The sequence below is a fragment of the Sparus aurata genome, chromosome 22 (genome assembly GCF_900880675.1).
Source record: "Sparus aurata chromosome 22, fSpaAur1.1, whole genome shotgun sequence".
Lineage (NCBI taxonomy): Eukaryota > Metazoa > Chordata > Actinopteri > Spariformes > Sparidae > Sparus > Sparus aurata.
The window spans coordinates 11,640,009-11,657,614 of NC_044208.1; the positions used below are offsets into that span (position 1 = coordinate 11,640,009).

Genomic DNA, 17,606 nt, shown 5'->3' on the forward strand with positions numbered 1-17,606 from the left:
GCTGAAAACTCCATATTTCTTGTCCGAGCATGGCTGGCAGTGAAAGCTGTAAAATACATGGAAGTATTTTTTTGTTTATGGTTGTATAAATGTGAGAATGAAATTTAGGAACTGTTATTGGACCAACCTGCTGTCAATCTTGTATTCTGGTTGCTGATTGGTAAGGGAGGACGTCCTCCCTTAGCGCGTCATTTTACGTGTCTTAACCAATCATAGATCAGCATGAAAAAATCTTAAATGCATTGAGTCAATGGAAGGAGATCCCTCCCACGGAGGACAGAAGCCCTCCGTCCTCCTCTAGCCCCCACCTTCCTGCTCCCTGCTCCTCTCACAGACTGCTCTGTCTCCTCCGTCTGCAGCTGTCGCTGTTGAACCGTTTTAAGTGGATTTTCTTCCAAAGAAGAAACTTTTTTTAATGATATAATATATATATAATATTTTATAAATGATACTGAGATTTGGTAATGATTTATTTCAACCAGTTACTCTTTCTTAAAAAAAAGATTGATCTTCCTCTTGCCCCCAAAAATAGAGGAGGACCAACCTGCTCTGCCTCTATGGACGAGCCTCCTCTGGGTAAAGCGTCCCGAGAACAACCATAAACTGAGGTTGTTCGAAATAGGTCTGTGTTGAAATTCGTCTGGTGATGTTGGGAAGGCGGCTTGCAGTGATGCAAAATACAAATAGTCGATGACTACCCTCAAATGCATTAAAAACTAAAGAACTAGCCTGTTCTGAAAATGTAAGGAGGAGACGGTACAGATTTTTGTGTTGAAATGTGGGGAGGAAAAGTAAAAAGTTGTCCGAAAAATAAGTAATGAAGCTCAGCGCAGTATAGTAACAAAGTATTTGTAATGTGCTACTTAACATCTCATTATGATCATGTAAAAAAATTCTCCATTACGAGTAAAATTCAGGTAAAAATTTGATTAAGTATTGAAGAATAATCAAACCAAAAGTACTGTTTCTGGAGAAAAATAGTCTTATGACTGATATATTATGAAATTTGACACTATTAGATTATTAACCCTTGGAGCTTGTCCAGATGGAGCTATAATCCTAAACTCAAAACCATAGATGTCTGATAAATGTCATGGAGTAAAAAGTACAACGATTGCATTGAGTAAAAATGTAAATACTGAAAGTACAATTTCCTAAAAATTGTACTTTAGTACTCCACTTGAGTAAAATCTTTACCAAATCAAACAACGCTCTGTGCTAACGCTGTCTCTGCTTTAAGTGCTGGACGATCAGCAACATGCAGACGCCAGACGCACACTTCAACATCAGTCACCATGAAGACAGACTTTCCATAATGTGTCGTCATCACAGCCCAGAGAAGCTCACAGTCCGCCAACTCTGGAAACTGGATTTGAAGTCATGAAAATATTTAGGTCTGGACTGAACAAAACAATACATTTAGTATGAATAGACATCCAAAATTAGTGCAGAGGACTGGATCGACATCTGCTCTGCGTTAACACGCTGACTCGGTCCAAGCTGACGTCGTGATTGATAGTAAATGATACTCGATTTGGGGACTTTTGCGTAGCCGAGGGATCAGTGAATCAACATCCAGAACTAATCTCTGACTCTCTTTCTCTCTCCATCTCCCTCCCTCCCCAGTGTCTCGTTCACAGGTGTCTTCACAGCGCCAGGAGGTGCTGATGGAGAACGTGACCCGGATGTCAGAGCGCTCCAGGCTGCTCCAGCAGACCCTGGGCGAGGGGTCCACTCAGGCCGACCTGCTGGAGAACATCTGGAAGCTTGAGAACCTCTTCCAGAACCACAGCGACTGGCTGCAGAGGCTGGAGATCCTCATCAAGGTACGACACAAGACTGAAGAGAGGAGACGAGAGCTTTAACAGAGCAGAGAACTGTTCTTGAAGATGATGATAATGATGATGATGATGCTTTATCTGTATTATGTTATAGTATTAATTTAATTAGAGGCACATATTGTGCTTTCCACGCCACTAGATTTGTCTGAAAGCATAACCTTTACAAGCAAAATATGCTTAAAGTTAATTTAGTAAACTTCAGCACAGTTCAAGTATATTTCTCAAGCCTACTTTATGTGGTAAGCACACTAATATCAATGTACTAGTATACTTGCAAGTATAAGACTTCAATAAGTTATTTGGACTAAGATTGTGTTTAAGATTCATAAAAATTGGGTACACAACTAGTTTACATTTACGTTTTAATCTCATACTACATCTATACTGTGAACTATAACATAAAGGAACTTAGATCGTGAAAGTATACATATTCTTTAAGTGTAGGAGTAGTTCACTTAGTACATATTTGAAGTACTTGTACTTTATTGACTTTCATTAAAGGGAAATATTTAGTTTATTATAATCAAGTCAAGTATACTTTATGTAGTAATTGCACTTATAGCAATATACCAGTAGTATACTTGCAAGTGTGCTACTTCAATACTTCTAGTTTAAAGCGAAACTCTCACCAAAAAGCAACCAAGGCTTTATTTGGGATTGAATATGAGTCAAACCTTCGTGTAAAAGCATAATTACGACGAAAGAGGCACTTTTAAGATTTACTGTAGTTTCGGTTTTGGGCACGTTATTCTTGAACGGGAGAGCTAGGGGCATGATACGCTAGCATCAAAATCACTATTTTTAGAACAATAAGAAGGCTCGACACAACATGTAACTTTGCTCGTAGCATCACCAGGGTCTCTACTCATAAACACGAGCATTGAGAACATTGTTTGTGTACACAGAGTTTATAAAAAATAAGGTTTTTGAACTACTCACGTTAGCTGCTGTCGATCCACGAGTGCGACCTTACAGGCAGGAGAGTAATGGTGAACCGCTCCTCAAGCGTGCCTGTCAGGTCGCACTCGGGGATCGACACTTTTTGTCTGCCATGACGGCAACGTGCAGGAGATGCAGCAGCTAACGTGAGTAGTTCAAAAACCTTATTTTTTATAAACTCTGTGTACACAAACAATGTTCTCAATGCTCGTGTTCATGAGTAGAGACCCTGGTAATGCTACAAGCAAAGTTTCATGTTGTGTCGAGCCTTCTTAGTGTTCTAAAAATAGCGATTTTGATGCTAGCGTATCATGCCCCTAGCTCTCCCGTTCAAGATTAACGTGCCCCAAACCGAAACTACGGTAAATCTTAAAAGTGCCTCTTTCGTCGTAATTATGCTTTTACACGAAGGTTTGACTCATATTCAATCCCAAATAAAGCCTTGGTTGCTTTTTGGCGCGAGTTTCGCTTTAAGTCTAAGTTCTAATTTTGTACTACAACTATACTGTGAACTATACAAGAAATGAACGCACTGGTTATATACCTGTTTTCGTTGTCTGTCTGAGCATACATACGTCCCATTCTTGTGAAAGCAATATACCAAGAATGCCTTGAGGACATTTCTTTAAATTAGATACAAATGTTCACTGAGACTCAAATTACCAGCTTTTGGTGGCCAGAGGTCAAACGTCAACATCACTCTGTCCTCAACAAATGTTTGGCCATAACTCAATAATTCATACATATTAGTTACATTTTCCACAAAAGTCTAATAGGTTAAAATGATGAAGTGATGACATTTGACATCTGAAAGGTCAAATGTCAACTGCACTGTCAAAAAAGGTTCTGGCCATTATTCAACGCCACAGTTAGGGTTAAGGAGTTTTAGGGGGGCTTTTGGCCATTAATGGGACAGAGCAGCTTGGAGAGCCAAGAAGGAAAGGGAGGACGGAGAGGGGAACACGTGCAGCCACTGGATCAAATCAAACCTCGGTCACTGCTGAGAATTCAACCAATCAGAAAAATTATGGCGGTTGTGCCATGACAATCATAAACGTGATCTGCTTTCCGGAAATGCAATGAAGATGATGCTAGGTTGTTCCATCCACAGGGTCTGGAGGTGGAGCTGAGGAGCATCCAGGCTCACTCCCTGCAGTCAGAGGGCTACTTAGTGCAGCTGGACGACAGGTTGTCCTCTCTGAGCAGCTCCACCGGCAGGAACATGACGGGCTTGAATGCGGAAGTGTCTCGAGCCTCCACCTGGCTCCGTGACCAGGACATCCTGCTCAGGTACACATTTATATGACGGTAAAATACCTCATCACCAACATGAGGAAGTGACTTATTAGATCAATAATAAGGTGGTGTGTGTTTGCGATCTCTTTCAGGGAGACATCAGGACAGATGAGCAGGCTGAGAGAGAAAGTGGACGAGGTTAATTGGACGGTGGGAGCTGTCAATCATACCGTCAGCAATGACATCAGTATTCACCACCTGAAGATACAAGACTTGCAGGTAAATAAATATTAGAATCACAAAGTTAACATTTGTACGGTTCAGTATAAACACTGTTTTACTTCGCTGTGAGGACATCTTACTGCTGCTAACGCTCCATCTGGGTGCACTCCTGCTGCTCAGATCCAGATCAGCAACATAACAGAAGACACCAGCAGTTTGTGGGTGACTCACATCCACACGGAGGCCCAGCTGAGGAACGAGATGGAGATTCTCAACACAATCACAGAGGACCTCCGCCTGAAGGACTGGGAGCACTCCTTGGCCCTGAAGAACCTCACCATATTAGAAGGTCAGCTAAGATGAATGGATGTCTGTTCAGATTGTTGTTGAGAGTGCAAAAGAACCCTTTTTTAGACTTTTATATAACAAGCATTTGGCTGTTCCCAAAGGGGACAATTCCAGGATTCATTTTGGTCCAAGTGTGCACCCAGAGAGACACTTGAGAAATCAAAGGGCCTCTCTCGTCAGCCAAAATGCTACCCATAAGTGCCCTCATGGTTAGCCTTTAGCGCTCCTGTCCAGTGTGCACTGATTTGGTGATTTGCAGGTCAGAAGGCATCTCCATGTCTCAGTTACAGCTGGGATAAGTCGGGTTACATAAAACTACTTTTTCAGCAGCTTTTTGTCCCAAATACACTTCAAACCATACCCAAACGATGGTAATATCTAGACTCTTATATAGACTGTTTAGCCCAGTTTTAGTGCTTCAATTTAGGCACTCTATTCGCGCTTTTGTCTGTGCTCTTCTTCTCTGATATGAAGTTGGCAGAGCTAATGTAGGATCCAAGTTATGTCACGGATTTCTATGCACTTATCAGGATTTTTGTAACATTTAAATTCATTCTGATTACAGTTGTGTCGTTGTTTGCCTCCCACTAATCTGATCAAACCTTAACCACAAACATTGTCATTCATTTTGAGTTGTGTCTGCTGTCCCTGCTGACATAAGTCCAATATTAACCCAGCTTTGTTTTTGGTGTCCACCACTTCCTGAGGGAAATATCTGGCTGTTAAGCTTTTAAATGCTCCTTTATAATGTCCAGACACTGGTTATAGTTGATCCAGACTTTTTAGCCTTGTTCTAAGTCAGTTGGAAATGACCCAAATCTAATGTTGTTTTTCCCAGTTTAATTGGGCCAAGCCACAAACATGTGTTCCCATTGAGTTATCTCAGCAGTTGAAGGCCGTGCCAAGCTGCCCCGTTGTGGTCCACAACGTCACCAACCTGTGATGGTCATGATGGCCCTGAAGCCATGTCCTGCTTCATACTGACTCAGTGTTTTCAGCTTCTAAGTACTTTTTTAACTTCCAAATGAATCTCAGTGACTTTGAGTTTAGTTTCATTACTAGATGCCTGTCAGTGTTTTCAAATATAAGCCTAACTTTACCTTTTAATGATTCAACATGCTTTAGCAATGTTGGATCTGTTCTAAGTTAATTATGTTGATGCAAACTGAATATTTGCTGCTGCTGCTGCTGCTGCTTCCCATTTTGTTTCCAATGGCAAACTAGCACCATATCAGTTGATCAACACTATGTGTTTAGTAGATCATGAAGAAGAAAATAGTCCAAATGACCACAGCTGGCTGAACGATGAAGAGCTGCAGGCGACAGGCAACTGTAGTTTGTGTTATCGACATTTGCACCAAGTCTGCATGGCTAGGATTGCTCACGATTCTGCAAAAGATTCCCTTGGCTTATTGAAAAAAATTGGCTTAAGTTCCAAGGTATGATCCAAATGCACCTCAGGGTAGCTCAACTTAGGTTTCACCTAAATCCTGGGGAACAGTTGCCCATTATTCATTTTCAAATCTTCCCTGTGCACACCACTGCCAATCCACATGTAAGGTGGTTTGGCCAGTAACTGTGAAGTTCTAAGTTACCATTATTGAGATATAAACCTGAAAAAAAAGAAGGGACTTTACAGAAAACTATGTGTGGCAAAAAAAAGCCAGCTGAAACATATGAGACGAAAAAAAGAAGAAGAAAAAGAGAAAAAGAGGAGAATTTCCTGGAAGTACAATATAAAATTTACAAAACAAGACCTCCAAACTGGAAATATGAGATATTTAGTATAAACTAACAAAAGGGGAAAACATGAAAAACATGGACACAGCTGGAGAACGTGAGAACTTTTCTTCTCTTAACTCCCAGTGTAACAAATCCCTTTGGGTGGAACCTTGTGCTCATTTACAATAGCTCATCTGAGCCAATACATGTTTGCAGTATGATACAAGTGACCCTAGCATGCAAACATGATTTTTTTTACCGGAGGGTTACTACCCCAAGGTATTGAGCAACTCTGAATGTTCTTCCTCCAATCTGCTCAGTTCTGATTGGTCCCGACGCGGTACGACTCTCACTGCCAGGGCACAAAATGAATTCCCTGGCTTGTTAAAATCAGAATAGGTATGCTATGATGTAATGCTGGCAAGGGACACGCCCCCTGCTGATTGATGGCAACTCAAACCGAATGGGACCCCTGATCTCGTGTCTGCTTCACATGTGGGTGGGATGCCGTTTGTTCTGGACCTGGAAACAATTGTGGGTTAAATTTAGACGATACATCCAGAATGAAAACCCAACCACTCAGCTCTGTCATTAGTTTGAGCTCTGTGGCCCATTTGTTTGTTGTTAGCTGGCAGCCACCTTCGCCAAGAAAAAGTTTTACATCTCTATCCATGTTTATCCAACTCTGTTCTGTGTTCTCGTGCCTCCTTCTTTCTCTGTCCCCTCTTCTGATTCAGTTGACTTGCCTTTAATTTCTCTGTGACTCCAAGATGTTCATGCCACACATGTTACTTGTTGTATTAATGATAAAGACTCATGAGAGGCTGTTTAAAATATCGCCTTGAGTATTATTTGATGGGGAGGAGGAAAATCTAACCTCTGCAGATGTTAAGTTTTGTACATGTGATCATTATTTACAGTAACATAAAGAAACTAAGGAAAAATATGTCAGATGAATTTGATCATGTATGAAGTAAATCAGGTCTCATCAATTAGTGCCTTTTAGTTGACTAGGCATTTGGATTTTCATAATGTTGGGGGATTTATGTTGTCAATAACTAAATCATATGAAATTTGTTCACATTTTTAGTGCTTTCAACAGAATATTTGTATTGTTTGAGGCACTCTGTGGAGTCTCTGACTTCCAGTAGTGCTGTGGAGCCGCATAAGGACCCCATTCTGTTTTATGTCAACATGTGCTGGATTTAAACTACTTAAGTTAACTACTTTGAACAGGTTTAATGAGGAAATAAGTTAACTAAGTCGCTCACTCCAATAGAGATAGGTTAAAAAGAAATAATGGTCAAAATCAGTGCAGCAGAGCAGAGGGTAAAAATCCCCTTAGTTCCGAGTATGGGTTAAACTACGAAAACACTGGTTCCATGATGTAACTCATAGTGTCTTTTATAAAGTGAATGTCCACAGTTTATACATTTACACTCTTAGTTTGCTTTCGTAGGCTTTCTGTTAAAGGTTTGTTGTCTCCCTAGCCCAAAATGAGATACAGTATAACGCACATAGTAATGTGACATAACTACATTCAACTTTCTAATTATCTATAGCCTGAATGTTGTTTTTTATTATCATTGGATGTCTTATTTTAGCTAGGATGAGGAGTGCGGCACCTCAGAGTATTTCAAAAGAGAAGGAAAAGATGATATAAAAAGATGTATTTTACAGGATTTAGATGAGTAAAATGAAATAGAAAATAACATTTGCAGTGTAGGAGACAAACAATAGTCCCAAAGTTAATGTCATTAAAGGCAGTGGCAAACAGAAAAGTCTTAAACAACGGAGAGTTGGTGCAGACCTCTGGTTTCCTGGAAGATTGCTCCAGATGTTTGGAGCATAAAAACTGAATGCTTCATCTTGAGTTTAGTTCTGGGTGGTTCAGAATGGAGCAGCAGATCAGAAATTAATTTTAGCCCTCAACCATTCAGTGCTTCCTGTTAAAAATAAAATGTTTTGATAAACAGATCTGAGAGCTGGACTGATGTGTTCTCACTGGAGGACTTTAGCACCAGTTTTTGAATCAGCTGCAGCTGTGATTGACTTTTGATAGAGACCTGTACAGACACTGTTAGATAATCAAGGCTGCTGAAGAAAAGAGCATGGACAATCCTTCTGAGACATAAGTCCTTTAATTATTGATTAAATCTTAAGGCAATTTCATCTGTTTCATATTTCTAAGGTTCAGCCCAGCCACCCCACAGAGGAAACTCATTTCATATATTTCTGTTTTCCAAAATATAAGTCAGTGGAGCATGCAGATTTTAAACAGAAGTGGCCCGAGGAAGGAGCCGTGGGCAACTCCACGTCATTTTTGTTCAATCAGATTGACAAAAGGAGTCCCTGTTTTGGAAAGGCCCACCCATTTTTCCTCTCTGTGTAGTCATATGCTGTGATGCTTCTTCCATTACTCCTTCTCTCTTCCTCTACTGTATATGTGTTACCATGTTCCTCTGGACTAAGTGTTTAATTGGCATGAAGCAAACGCCTTCTACTAGGGTTTCACATCTATTAGTCAAATTGACAGCAGTGTGTGCATGGGAGAGGGAAATGGTGCGTTCACTTGCAGTCGGGGTTCCCTCTAGTCATGTGTGTAGGTATTTGCTGACATTTATTAACAGGCCCACACACTGTTTTGTAAGGACACCAATAAGAATTAGGTCATTTTTCAGTGCCTTCGGGAAATGACTCATGATTCTGATCCGTTGCTCCTGAAGATAAAACTTGTACATGTGTATTTAAAGATTTTCCAAAAAGTTTTCAGAATTTCCACATCCCACCATGAAAAGCAACAACAGGCACAAAAAGCTGCATGTGTGCATTTCTGAAGTCACGACTTACAGCGACATGGTGACATGATTTGGATTGATGATCTGTTGTTGCTGAAAGCTGCTGAGCTTCAGGAATTTGTGCTGAGTTAGTCATCTGTTAGGAATTAATCTGAGCAGAGGCTGGAAACCTTTAAGGCCTCGGTGTCGTCTGATGATCATTAGCGAACATTTTGAGTGACATGTTTGCTTTACTGTAGAGGAGTCCCACAGCTCCCATCAGTCCAGAGGCTGGCTGACACATCGTCACACCCCGGACTCAGACACTCGCATTAAAATCACACACATTTTTTGTCATTTTTAATTTGTGACAACTTAACTTAATTTTACAAAAGAATCATTGGGAAAGCGTGGTGGAGAAGTGGAGAATAAATGTCGTGATCTTGATTATGTTGTTATTGTCATTAAATTTATCCAAATCCAGATACGTGTTCTGACCAGTGTTCCCCTTTCTTGGGAAGGCCATTTAGGAAATTGTCATTTTTCTCTTACTATGTCCATCCATTGTTGAACACTGGGAAGTCCTTTTTTCACACAAGTTTTTAATAATTGCCTTTTTTAACCAACCAAGAGGATTTCTGAGATTCTGCTGTCTCATAACCTAAAAAATATTTGACATTTATGTGTATTATGAATATGGAGTTGTTTATTCTCAATAAGAGGGGAGATGGAAAAAACTCATTTCCACATGTATTTTTAGTATGAATCTCATATAAGGACAAAGGGCCCATTTAAACCATCTATGGCGCATGGTCTAACATGCATGGCACAAGTGCATTTAGGGTGTGCACAACTTCCTTTTAGTTCCTTAGAGTTAAAAGGCAGATAATCTGGGTGCAAATAAAATCTTTAAAGTTGATTTTTGTTCTGTCGAAATTTAAACAAAGTCGACCCAAATGCAGACACACAGGCAGACAAGTGACTTAACAAAAACAGAGATTTAATAACAAAAAGCTGAAAATCCAAATCCAGAATCAGCAAAACAACAAAGGGCAGGTAACAAAACTCAAGAAATCCAAGAACAAAAACAAAACAAAGTACAAACCAGAAATAACGCAAGGAATGAAGAACCAAAAGCCACAAACACACGATGGAAAGGTGGGACAGGGAGACACAGGGAAACAAGAACAGAACAGACCAAATACACAAAGTTTGATCAACTATTAGAATACAGGTGAGGGGGGGAAAAAGCGAGAAAATAGCCAAAGGGAGGAAATGAAAAGCAAAACATGACACATGACAGAAGAACTTCAAGATAAAACAGGAAATAGCTAAACTCAAACTATGACATGTTCCCTATCTAGAGTTTCCTCTGTCCTGTCAAGTTACAGCTTGAAGTTTTTCTGCTGAAATGTACCATGATGTTCGCTGCAGTGACATTACTGCAAATGTTTGAAATAATTGAGAGTGGCCTCTCTAATCATAAAATTATAAGATAGACATGTTGTGAATCCACCTATAGAGGCACGTCTTACAACAAGAATTATGTGCCCTTTGAAAAAAACTTTACGCTTTCTCAAGATGCCTGACCACACCTCATTTTAAGATCAACACGCCCAGGGGTGCACAGGTGGGCACAGGTACATTTACTGTTTTAAAACCATGGGCGCTGGCTATGAAAAATGACAACTGTGCCCACCATTACATAGACTGACCTGAGTTTAGATTAAGGGCTTATTGAGTAAAAATGTATGGTGTTGAACTCTCAGTGAACTTTAAGGAAGGTAGCCATCCTTTTACTGGGGGTGAAAACAGCTATTGGCCCAAAAATAAGACGATCTTTCTTTACTAAGACCTGCTGTTTATGGAAAATTACTTTTTGAACACACTTTAACGGTGTTGAGAAAGTTTCCCAAAGATGCTGTTGATCCAAGGAAGGAGTGTCTGAATTCTTCTTCTGAAACAAATACCATTAAACCAGAACATAACTGCCCATTCAAAATGACTTTGTCCCAGAGTTGGCATTTCTAAAACTCTCTTTTTGTAGTTTTTCAGCTCTTGATTATTTGTGACATTCTTGTCTGACTGACTTCAGACCTCGTCTGTTTCTGCTGTTAATACCTTGGGAGACTTTTTGTTTCACTCTTCAGGAATTTATTTCCTTCATGGAGACAGGACACATTACACGAGCCTTGAGAAAACTGGGCCAACAAAACAATCTGAGTGCTAACTAACTCACTGTAAACAGACATGAAGACACTTGTTAAAACTACAGAACAAGCCATAATGCAACAGCCTCTCAACTAAAAATGAATATTTGATCTTGTAAAAAAAAAATGTGCTCAAATATTAGATGTCACTTTTTCAGACATGATGTCCATAAAAAACGATTATCCCATATTTAAACCATTAATGTCACCTGGTCATATTACTCTGTAAAGCTGAGACACACTGTACAAAGCCTTTTCTCTAGATCCTCCATCAGAACGAATCACTTGTCAACGCAGCGCCGTCCCGTTAAATTAGGTGCATACATCGAACATTTCACCCTCCTTCTGACCGCAGTTTTGAACCATCTGTTCCTTGTTATAATCATCCTGAAACAACACAAAACCTGATAATAACTCGTGTCATTCATCACGGTGATGAATGATACAACACGCTCCTTATCTCCCATACATTGTACATACATGTCATCACGATGAGACTTGGTCTTACACGTGTTAAAGACAAAACAAGACAAGCTCTCTGCCCTGTCGCTCCACCCTGTAACACAGACTGGATGTTGGACGGAGGCGCCTGAGCTCCTCACGAGTGTTGTATTCTTGGACTCAGTGCTGTCAGATGCTTTCAAGCCGGTCCTGGAGAGGCCGCCGAGCTTGTTATTGTTGAAACGCTGTCAGCTGAATGAACAAATAGGACTCTGACAGACAGTCAGGAGGGTAATTATGTGAGGCTTTGCTAAAACAAACTATTGACGAGGATGCAGTTTCTCCAGGACCACCAGAGTGAACTGTCTCCACAGGTGTGTATTATGGGACCTGTGAGGATCCTGAAGATTCTTTTACCAAACTGGGACATTAAAAGCAGAAAATTGGCACTGAAATGTGAATTTTAGGAATTAGATATCCAGACATATCAGATCCAGTCTAAGTCCAGCACTTTCTCAGCAAAAGGCTCTCTTGACTTCTGATGATTTTGCAGCAGAGTCCGTACCAGACATCACAATAAAAAGAAAACGGTATGGACAAAGCGGAATGAGAAAACTGCAGCGTCTCAGTGGGTGGAAAGTGGAACCAGACCTCGTCATGGGCCTCAAAACATTTGTACACAACCGTATCTGCTCTCAACAGATCTTACCTAAGCTCTCAACAACTTGTGAATGAATTGCCATGAACTCTTGTGCAGACAGTACGAATAGAACAAATAGATGGAAGAAGACTCATTCTGCTGGCATTTTCTTAATGCAGCACGTCAAAGTTTTTAGATGGATTGGATGTAACGAATATTCATGTTCCCCTCAGGATGAATCACAACTGTTTTGTGCCGGGACTTTTGTTTTTTGTTTTGTGAACTTGTTTTTCTCTTGAGAAAAGCTGGAGCATTTTTTACATTTCTATGTTTGTGTTGACAGCTCTGCACAAAGGCCTTCGATCGAATATCTTCCCTACAGAGATGCTGCTTTGTAAATCTGCGGGTCATTATCCTGATTAGTCAATAATTGTTTGCAGCTTATTGCAAGTTCTAAAAGCCCGAGGTCATTACAACAAGTGCCATCACTCACTGAATTTGAATTAATTAACAAGAGTACAAAATATTCACCATGAAGAAACTGGGACTTGGGAATTTCCAAGAAAATAGGGACAGTCAAGATCGTGGTCGATTGTCTTATTGTGTCCAATCATTTTAACTTGGGCGAACGATATTGTTAGGATTACTTCCAGAGCAGTTTGATGGATGGTAAAAACACTGACAGCCAATCAGAATCCATGTCAATTTTTCAGGGCCCTTGGGGGGATTTGGGGGCTTTTTTCTGCAAAATAATGTTGCAGGAGTGCTCATATTATTGATTTCTAACTGTAGCAGACCTCTTTTATGTAGTTAATTAATGCCAATGATTAACTACATAATTAATGTCTTTAAGATATCTTCAATATCTGAATATCAAGAACCTTTTGTCTTTTCTAAGAATTCTGTAAAACCATATAGTTCTGTCGACACAGCTGGAGCACACGGCGTGTGCTCGCGTGACCATTTACAGAAAGTAACCATTAGTCAGTGTGGATGCTCACATACTTATCATCATATTTACCGTTATGGTGATCTTTATGGTGTTGACAGCCCCTTATTCTGACCTCTGCCTGAACTCCATGAGTGTCCCTGCTTCGGACAGATGGTCTCACAAGGATAGAAATACAAGGACACACGCAGACACTTAGATGAGGCCGTTCCACCTCCCCTCTTAATGTGACCTCTTCACAGTCCCATGACCCGCGGCCACCAGTTAAACGTGTGCAGTTGTGCAGCAGCAGGAGGGCAGCCGCAGCAGATCTGTATCACAAAGATGAGCATCAGCTCTCTGCATCTTGCAAATGAAGAACATTAGAGCTCTGATGGATCAGAGCCGCTGGACAATAACAAACCATGAATTTCTTACCATTCCCACAAGCTGTGTTGTGGTCCACCTTGTAAAACATGTGGTTCCCATTGTGGCCAGAGCGCTCTCTCTCTCTCTCTCTCTCTCTCTCTCTCTCTCTCTCTCTCTCTCTCTCTCTCTCCCTCTATCTCTCTCTGTTTGGCTTTTCTTCACTCACTCTCTCCAAGTACAACAAACTTTTGGCTGATTCCTTAGACTAGTTGTAAGACCTAGTTGCCTTCAGTTTGGCTGCTCTGTCACTGTGGTGTGTGTGCGTGTGTGTGTGTGTGTGTGTGTGTGTGTGTGTGTGTGTGTGTGCGTATGTGTGTGTGCGTGTGTGTTTGCGTTCCTTTCATGACATTAATAAAATCATTATCTGCAGGAATGAAAGCCTCACAAGTTGTTCTCTGAAGACAGTTTCTGGTCCCATGACTTCCCTTTTGAAGTCACAATCTGCACGATTGTTGCCTTCCTTGATTTTGGCAACACCTTTGATAATAAGTGATCCAACATGCTGTAATAATAAAGACACTCAGTGACTCAACGTGGACTGTCTCTTATTTTACTACCTCGAAAAAAATAAAATAAATCAAAACAAACCCCAGTAGTTTAAGAGAAGAAAAAGACTTCTCAGGACAGTAAAAGTAAAGTAATAATATTGTTATTTTCATGGACATGTTGTTGGTTATTATTATAAATGGACCACTTTCTTCCAGAGCTATAAAACTTTGCACTGCTGCAATTTTAACTTGACTTTGATCCTACATCATGGTACACGTTTCAGCAGGGAAAAACATGCTGCAATTAGTAAAGCTGGATTTATGTGTTTGCATCCGCAAGTAACTTTTTTAGTTTACTAAGAAATAGAACTTTACTGAGATTTTCTTCTTGTTTTTTCCCAAGGTACAATGGAGATGCAACAATAGATCATAAATCGTCAGCTATTAAATGATTGCCAACTATATTGGTTTCTGGTTTCTTTACACATCTAAGACAGTAAACTTAATATCTTTGGGTTGTGGACAAAACAAGTTGTTTGAAATTCTCTGACCATTGTATTGTTTTCATTATATCACGTGTGTATTATGTTCGTCAAGTGTGACCACATTTGTGTTTCTTTCTGCAGGCCCTCCAGGTCCAAAGGGAGAGAAGGGTGACACTGGACCACTGGGGCCAGCTGGGGCTCCTGGGTTGACAGGCTTGAGAGGTGGGTACAACCATACATAAAAAGCGTAATATTGGAATAATCAAGATGGAAGAGCTTAAAGTACTCCGGCGTGGTGCGGGACTTCAGGCGTATGCTCATTTTACATTTGTTTTTGACTTGTTTTAACAAATCACCTGCAGCGAAGCGAAGGGTACTTCCACCTACCAATGGCATGAGGCCCGACCAATGAGTGTTAGCCAATCAGAGGCAGAGTAGGACACATCTCCTAAAGACACGTGCGGTATAGTAGACCTGCAGCTCGGCTCAAATTGAAGCAAAGTTTATTAAACCTGATAAGATATGGTCTTACTTTGGAAAAAAGTTTTTAAAAAATGGTGCTGGCCAATGATAGAGGAAAATGGTGGAGAAGGGAAGCTGTTCAGCACTTGTTGCCACAAACTGAGGGAGCTGGGTGAAGAAGAAGCTACTGTACATCAGCAGCAGGAAGAAAGTGCTCGCTTGTCAGGAATTAGATGCTAGTCAGACAGTTCAGTCGGTACACGGAAACGACAGATATGGCTGCCAATGCACCTTCATTGACTGCTGTCATTCACATGCACACTGCAACGTACATACTTCTATAGAGAAGTATAGAAGTGTACCCAAGATTCCAGTAGTTCATCCCAAGTCTATTACATTTCATCCATGTTCCCCTCACTTGAGTCTTTTCCTCGCGGTTGAGTCCATCCCACTGAGGATGCATGCAAAGGAAATGTGTTTTAAGAGTAATGAGATGTCTTTTCCTTCTCGAGCGCCATGTGAAGCGATGTCCGCCGTCTCATTCAAATGTGGCAGATGTATAAGAGCAGAGCAATTATGTAGTACCTCATGGTGTTCAGCTGAAAGTCTTCCAGGGAGGCTGCCCTTGTATATCATTGCTCATGGCTCCTTAGAGATGACTTGGTTGGGTCGTACCCCAGGAGGTCACCGCTCTCAGCCAAAAGAACAGTCCAAAAAAAACACGCAACTTGACTTGTACTGATAACACAAACAAGATGTAAAGTATTAATTAGAGAGTTTGAGAGGTTTATTTTCTTTTCCCCTCTTTTTCAGTCTCTATGTCAAGATAAGCTAACCATCTCCTGACTCCAGCTGGCTACACATTTGACGGATATATCTTAGAGCAGGATCGATCTACAGACTTCCTTCAATGCGTCTCAGTAATGTAGGCCCGTTGGCAAACACTATGATATGCACTGCTTCAGTTAAGTGCAGTCCATTTAAAGTACTTCTCAAGCTCTTGAAAATAGATCATAAAAACATGTCATTCTTAAATGTCAGCATGTGGGGTCTTAAAACCAAACTATCAGCAGAAATAGTTGAGAAACTCATCTGTTATACTGAATTTAAGATACGCATAATTTATTGAGATGGCTCACCCAAGTAGACATCACCCCGCGCAGATGTTTTGAATATTTTTAGTCTAATATTTCCTGTTTGAAGTTAAAAGGGAAACACACTTGACATTTCCAATTTCACTGACTGCACAAACTGTAATTTAAATGAGATTGTTCTTTGACAACTGCAGCAAACAAACCTTTAGCCTTTGGTGAATGTTGTGGCATTATAGTTTACTCAAAACTGTGTAATGATTGTAAGAAAGGTCAGGGATATGATAGAACTACTGGCTCATAAAAAAACCAAACTATTTCTAATGTAATGAATGTGAAGCCAGAGACGCTGTCAACTAATGTCTGATTTTCTGATTTACGCCATTGTGTTTTGCACTGGCTTGGGTTTTTTGGAGGAATTTCACAGGCCTCATAAAATGTACCAATAAATGTCCAATGTAAACACAAAGTTTTGATTTACAAAACTCTTTTACACAAGAGGATTTAAGTTTGAGCGACATGAAAAGTGAAAATCTTGCTACGTTTTACTTTATTACCTCTGCTTTTGTGATTACATTCATTTGTTTTAATAATGCAGTGAGCACAGAGAATAAAAGAGGTTATATACTGTAAATCCGCTTAAGAAAACAAGGCCCCAGACTTTGGATGGTGATTTATGTTCAGATGGGTGTGGACAGGCCCTGTGGGACGGGTCATCTATCTCTGTCTTGCAGGTAATTCCACCAAAAAAGCCTGACATGAACCCTCATACAGACAGAATCTGTGCCTCAGGACCATTAAATGACTGTTTTTTCATAGAAAACTGTAAGAAATAAAACAATAACATGAGTCCAAATGTTTTTGGGACCCTTTCCAGCTTGGTACCTCTTGAATCATCAAATCATCATCCTGCAGGTCCTCCCCTGACATCATCCATCGCACATTCCCAGGCTGATGAACTGCAGCTCTCACATGATGTTTCCAAGAAGCATTATCTTCCTGCTGAAAGGAATCCCCCACCACCACCGCTGTAGTTCCAGGAAAAACTGAACACAAAGAATTTCTGACTGTAGGCAAGAAGCAAAAAAATGCTTTTTTAATGGTTAGCATGACAACATACAAAACCCCCAATAGAAACCCTCTGGGACTAAAACCTAGCATCAACATTTATTAGAGATGTCATCTCGTCGAGAAGGAGGCTTTTAATCTCTGGTTAGTCTCTGTACCGATCAGCCATTATGGGCTGTTGGCAATATTATTTGATTTCATCTTGAAATTTGACATATATTTGTAAAAAGGAATTCAAACTAGGTGCTGGAACAAACCAACAGACAGAATAAATGTTAG

The 17,606-nt window shown here is 40.4% G+C and overlaps 1 protein-coding gene across 1 annotated transcript in view; it reads left to right on the plus strand.

The window, feature by feature from the left end:
- The window catches only part of scara5 (scavenger receptor class A, member 5 (putative)), an 80,638-nt gene that overhangs the window by 33,832 nt on the left and 29,200 nt on the right, over positions 1-17,606 (plus strand). The window contains exons 4-8 of the mRNA XM_030406304.1: positions 1,627-1,826; positions 3,892-4,070; positions 4,169-4,295; positions 4,419-4,587; positions 14,848-14,928. Of these exons, the coding sequence (XP_030262164.1) occupies positions 1,627-1,826; positions 3,892-4,070; positions 4,169-4,295; positions 4,419-4,587; positions 14,848-14,928 (756 nt within the window). The remainder of the gene's footprint in view (positions 1-1,626; positions 1,827-3,891; positions 4,071-4,168; positions 4,296-4,418; positions 4,588-14,847; positions 14,929-17,606) is intronic.